The sequence below is a fragment of the Podarcis liolepis genome, assembly GCF_965112155.1.
Source record: "Podarcis liolepis genome assembly, chromosome: 17".
In the NCBI taxonomy this organism is placed as follows: Eukaryota; Metazoa; Chordata; class Lepidosauria; order Squamata; family Lacertidae; genus Podarcis; species Podarcis liolepis.
Window position 1 is genome coordinate 10549567 of NC_139571.1, and position 6000 is coordinate 10555566.

Genomic DNA, 6000 nt, shown 5'->3' on the forward strand with positions numbered 1-6000 from the left:
GTTAAACTTAAATTTAAGTTGCAATCAAAAACTGGCAAGACATCATAGGCTTCTTACACCGAACAGATAGAGAGGCTGTCTCTACACATGCAAATGTCTGTATTTGTTGGTTTGCACAGCTACAAGCATACCACTCAGCTAACTGTGTACATAGAAAGACGGATTGTACACTTGTTGAATGTAATGTGTGAACACGCCATATGAGCCCAGGATGCCACACATCTTGCGCTCCCTTTGACACAAACAGAAACATTTCCTTCGCTGTCACATCGAGACACCAGATTACAGGGTTAGTTCAGGATGACAGAGGTGAAATTAGCAGAGGCAGATAGGCTGAAGTGTCCAAACAGAAACAAAACAGTCAGAGAATCCTTCACATTAAAAGAAGTTTAGCCCACGTTTGCCAGAGGTGCCTTCCCAAGCCGAGCCGAGAGGGTGTTTCTTTCTCTGACACCCATTGGAGGATTGCAAAGAAGCCGACAAATGGCCCGTTTCGCCCACAAGCCAATGGGGAAGCAGAGCATGTGGGGAAGGGGAACGAATGGGCGAGGGCCGGGTAGCGGGTTGGCTGGACTTTGTGCCGCTGAAGAGCAGAGGTGCCTCGCTTTCTAACATGCACCTTCCGATAAACCCCACCCAACACTGACACTCGCTCCCCTGCCTATCCCTTCTTCCACCCTAGTAGTTGCTACTTCCAAAGAGGCAAATGACACCATTGCATGTCCTGAGATCCATACCCCTTTAAAAACAAAAGGGCTTGTGGTCGTTCCTTTCCCCAGGTCTTATTTAAAATATGCAAACACGCCAGGAGGTGCCATTCCTCTCTGCCATCAAACCACCATCGGTTTCCCAGACACAAGACACTCCGCAGCATTTCCAAACATTCTTGCTTTCTCCGCCTCGCCACCCCCCCCCCCAATATTGTTTTACACACAATCCCCTCCTGGTAAAAGGGTCCCATTTGGAGCCTAGGCTAGCAACCCTAATGAAGAGTTCCATGCATGTGCCTTCGCTTCTTCTCAAAATCAAGTTTTAACTACTTCTTTCCATGTGCATGCCTGACCCCTCCTTTGGGGGGGGGCAAGAAAAAAAATGTGCTTCCTCACAGGGAAGATCTGTGTCTTTAAATGAGCAAAAGAAAAGGAAATAATGAAAGGAGGAGCAAAATAATCCTGTGGGGTCCTATCGAGAAATCAATTTAAGAACCTCAACCTACCCCAGGGAAGGTTGCTCATTAACAGAACAGTAAAGGCTGCCAGGTAATAATTCATCCCTAGGTAGGGAATCTATTTCACCCAATACTATCATTGCTATTTATTAAATTTACAGTAGGAAAGTGCAAAATACAAAATATAGTGGCACACACATCCCAGGCTAAGGCCCCCACCCTGAAGCCATTAAAGGGATGCTTTGGCTTGGGAGGTCTTGCTCCTGAAGGATGGATGGCAGTGTGATGGCGGGGAAGGAGCCGCCCTTATAAGCTCAGGGCGGGGCAAACAGCAGCAGCAGACCCAGTCCTTCCACTGGGCCCAGCCCTGAAACAGGTATGGAAGAGATATCACGCTCAGGTGGGGGGGGAGGAAGGGGTCGGGCACCAGCAGCCCCTCCTAAGCTCACCAAAGTTCAGACCTGAGGAATCAAAAGTAGAGGATGCTGTGGGGTGGGCAGAACAAGGGGGGGGGGAGCAAAGAAAACTATTTGTAGCCCAATAATTCAGTTTCCGGTCGACACTATTTAGGAGCCCGATATCTGGGGAGGGTTGCTACTTCGAGATGCCCTTGTTTAGAACACCCCCGTTTAAAAGAAGCGGACTCAAGGGAGGGCTGCGGGAACCGGAGTCACAAAAAGGCACACACACACCCCACCCAGACCTTGGGAGAAGCAGGCTGAACCACGGGAGGACCGGCCCTACCTCGCTGGGTTGTTGTGAGGATAAAATGGGGAGCGGCAGGATGCGCGCCACCGTAAGCTTCTTGGGAGGAAAAGTGGGGATGCGAATGCAATAAAGTAGATAAATACATATATACATTTCCCTGGCCCCCGTCCCTGCCAGGCAACCCACCCACCCTTAACTGGGAAGGGAAGCCTTTTGCTACCTGATCTTCTTTTAAAGAGCAACGTCCAGCCCTCCCGTTCCGCAACGTCCCATATATATATATATATACATATACTGAGATCGGGATTAGGGTGCTTACCGTTTCCAGAAACTTGGGCGCAGAGCACGACCGCCAAGGCTAGCAAAGGCGTTTGCAATCCACCGGGACTCATCGTGGCTCCCTCGGGCTGCTTGCTTGCTGCTACTTAATTTGCGCGTCCCTTGTCCTCGATCCCACCGGGAGAGTAAAGCAGGGAGAGCCGCGGCGCGCAAACGGGGAGGCTGCCCGGCGATGGGTCCCTAAGCGCCGCTTCTCCGCACGTGCGCGCGCTCGCCCTGCTGAACCAGATTTGTAGCATCCTCTCCTCGCGGCTCCCCCATTCAAGCGGCGCGGGGGAGGAGCTTCCAATGGGGTGATTTTCAAACCTCCCCAATTCAAGCGCGTGGGGGAGGAGTTGCGAACGCACCATGTGACGTCAGCGAGTTAACCCTTCTTTCCCCGGTCCTTCTCCCCACCCCGCCCTCTTTGGGTGGGGTAGAGAATATCCGCCTTGCTTTGCGCCCAGGGTGGGCGTGAGCGCGCGCGAGCGTTTCTCTTCCTGGTTTCGCCCTATGCGCCTGATCTAGAAAAGTAGGGGAGGTTGGCTTTTGCTGCCGAATGGGACTTTGAGTCCCCCATGGGTCAGAGATGAAGGGATGGAAGTAAGGCAGATCTTTATTTTTTCTGTTGCAGCAGAGCTCCCTTCCTCTCCTGGCAAGGAGGCAAGAGAGACCCAGAACCAAAAAGAAACATCTCTTTTAAGGGTTTGCATTTTGGCATGGGAGAAGAAGGACATCCCTTCTACAAATAGAAATTACATCAGGCCAAGGGATATTGTTCCTGAGGATTTAGCAAGCTTCACAGAGTTCCAAACACAGTTTGCACAAAACATTGGCATTTGATAAGACAACCGGGATGCCCATCGAACATCCCTCAATGCAGAGCATTGGGCGAGGTATAAATAATAAATTATTATAATTATCTGGGCAAACAATGACAATTAATACAAGGGAGGATCTTAAGAAGAGGAATCAATTCAGAAATTTCCCGTTTGCGATCTGCCTACTTGTTCTCAGGCAGGGGGAATTAAGGAGGCAGAGGAAATATTGAGAGTCTTTAGGGGAGCCAAGATGGCTTTTGGGTGGATTGCTCTCCCGTACTATTTTAGACGTGTAATTTACATACTTATGTATGTGTGCTTACCTTGTGCAATCATCAACATTTATTCGATATTTGAGACCTAAGAATTCCTATAACACGCCAAAACGCATTTGACACCTCCGTGCATTGCAGGCGGGCGGTTGGACTAGATGACCCTGGGAGGGCCCCCCTTCCAACTCGACAGTTCTGGGATTCTATCCCACCGCGTTTTGGGACCGAGAAAGGTGGGGCTCGGGCTCTGGCGTGAGAGAGGAGCTGCAGAGGCTGCTTCTTTTTAAACACAGAGGAAGGAGCAGCTCAGGGGGTCTCGTAATTTGCTCCGGTATGAATGGAGAGATCCTCCTTCAGTCTTGCAAGCGCGGCCGGAAAGAAAACATTGCAGTAATGCAACGAAACTTTTAACACTGGCCGTCACTCACGATTGCATGACTTTCGTGCTTTTTTCCTCACACACGATTGCATGACTTTGTGCTTTTTGCACACTTCTTGGGCAGGGCAATCGAAAAGAAGAAAAAGTACGCATGCCCTGTCAGTACTTAAGTGGCATAAAAGAATCAATAAATTAGATGGCAGATACAAAAAGGCAACGCCTCCTGGCGTGAACAGGAAAGAGAGACTGAAGCTGCTGCTCAACTACCAATCCGAATACCTTTGGGTGTGGACTACTACGATTGAATCAGAATCACAGTTGGAAGGAACCCCCCCCCCGGGTCATTTAGTCCAACCCCCTGCAACGCAGGTACAGTATCTTTTGCCCCATGTGGGACACGAACCCAGAACCCCGAGATTAAGAGTCTCAATGCTTTACAAACTGAGCTCATGCGGACAATGTCCAAATGCAGACAAGCCATGAGTTTGCCTTCAGTGCCATCACTCCTGCCAAAATCTGACTGGCTTCATGATGTCGTGTAAAGGCAGGGGCGCCGACTTATAAAAAATATTGGGGGGGCCCATACCGGGGTCCTGCCGCTGGTTCGCTCGGGTAGCCGGGAGAACGCAGTTCGAGGTGGCGGTGTTGGGGAGAGACCCTCGCTCAGGGCGCCACTAGACTTGGCGGCCGGCGACCTATCTGGGGGGTTCTGGAGCGTATTTCGGCGGAGCAATTGGGGAGGAGGGGGCTTGTTGCCGGATTCTTCAGCTGAGCCGGAGATCCGCTGCTGGGGGTCCCTGGGCCGAGTTGTGAGCACGGCCTGCTGAAGGGAGATCCAGCCGATTGGGCGACGGGGACGGCCGGCGCTCTCCGGCTAGGGCGCGCGGCTGGCTGGCTGGCGAGGGAGCAGGTGGGGAGGAGGCGGGGGTCCTCACTCTCTTAGGAAACGCACCCGCGCGCCCGATTGCCACGAAGTCCGAAGGGTGCGTGTGTGGAATTAAAAAGCAAAAACGAGATACGGGCAGGGCAGGCAAAGAGTTTTCTGCAAGAGGATGGAGGGCAGGTTGAAGAGAAAATCACTCAGGATGAGACAGTCAAATCAGCCATGATAAAATGGGCTCAGGATATTGGGTATAACATCATGTTTGAGGACTGGGAAAGGTTATGGACCACCGGAATGAAATTCACGGCATGTAATGCCTTGAAGGAAAATATTATGAAAATGATTTATAGGTGGTACATGACCCCAGTCAAGCTTGCAAAAATATATCACCTGTCTGATAATAAATGTTGGAAATGTAAGGAGGCTGAAGGGACATTCTTTCACCTCTGGTGGACTTGTCCAAAAGTGAAGGCCTTCTGGGAAATGATCTATAATGAGTTAAAAAAGGTATTTAAGTATACCTTTCCCAAGAAACCAGAGGCCTTCCTCTTGGGCATTGTTGGCCAGAAAGTGTTAAAGGATAGAACTTTCTTTATGTATGCAACTACAGCAGCAAGAATACTTATCGCAAAATATTGGAAGACACAAGATTTGCCCACACTGGAAGAGTGGCAGACGCAATCGATGGACTACATGGAACTGGCTGAAATGACTGGCAGAATCCGAGATTTGGGAGAAGAAACAACGGAAGAGGACTGGAAAAAATTTAAGGACTATTTACAAAAACAATATAAGTTGTATGAATGTTAAAAATTTACACGATTCGGAAACTATAGCTTCAGCAATTAGATTTGGGAAACAGGAAATTATATTTTAAGTAAGAAAAGGTCAAAATCTAAGGTAATACTATGTTTAATTTAAGATATAAGTAACTGATGAAAAGTATGTTAAATTTAGAGGTATAGTATTTGAAAAGTACAAAATAAGGTACGAAACAAGGTAATAATTTGCTGATATCTTTATTATAAAGAATGCAGGGTAAGGGAGATGCGAGGAAGTCCAGTTAGTTATATAAAAAATGTGTTGAATGGTTGGTTTTCTTTTCTTCTTTTTCTTTTTTTCTTTTTCTTTTTCTTGTTCTTTTACTTTTTTCTTCAGTGTATGTTTCTAACTTTGTATTTGAAAACTTAATAAAATATTTATAAAAAAAGAAGAAGAGAAAATCCTTTCGCTTTTCTGGGGCGCAGGGAAGTCTCAGAGCCGGAGGTTGGGGAAGGGACCCCCTTTGCTCTGCCCTCTTCTCCCGTCTTAGATTCGCATGGGGGTCCCCGCCCGAGCTTGCCTGGCCACCGGGCCACACAAGGGCCGCGCTCTACGCGGCGCACCTTGCTAGCCACGCAGCTGTCCTCCGCGGCTGTGGAGCGGCCCTGCCCTCTGGGCGCCCGCTGTGC

The 6000-nt window shown here is 49.1% G+C and overlaps 1 protein-coding gene across 1 annotated transcript in view; it reads right to left on the reverse strand.

Annotated features, from left to right (window-relative positions):
- The window catches only part of LDLR (low density lipoprotein receptor), a 33112-nt gene extending 30612 nt beyond the window's left edge, over window positions 1-2500 (reverse strand). The window contains exon 1 of the mRNA XM_083482964.1: window positions 2196-2500. Within this exon, the coding sequence (XP_083339090.1) occupies window positions 2196-2268 (73 nt within the window). The 5' untranslated portion in view covers window positions 2269-2500. The remainder of the gene's footprint in view (window positions 1-2195) is intronic.
- Window positions 2501-6000: the final 3500 nt, after the last annotated feature.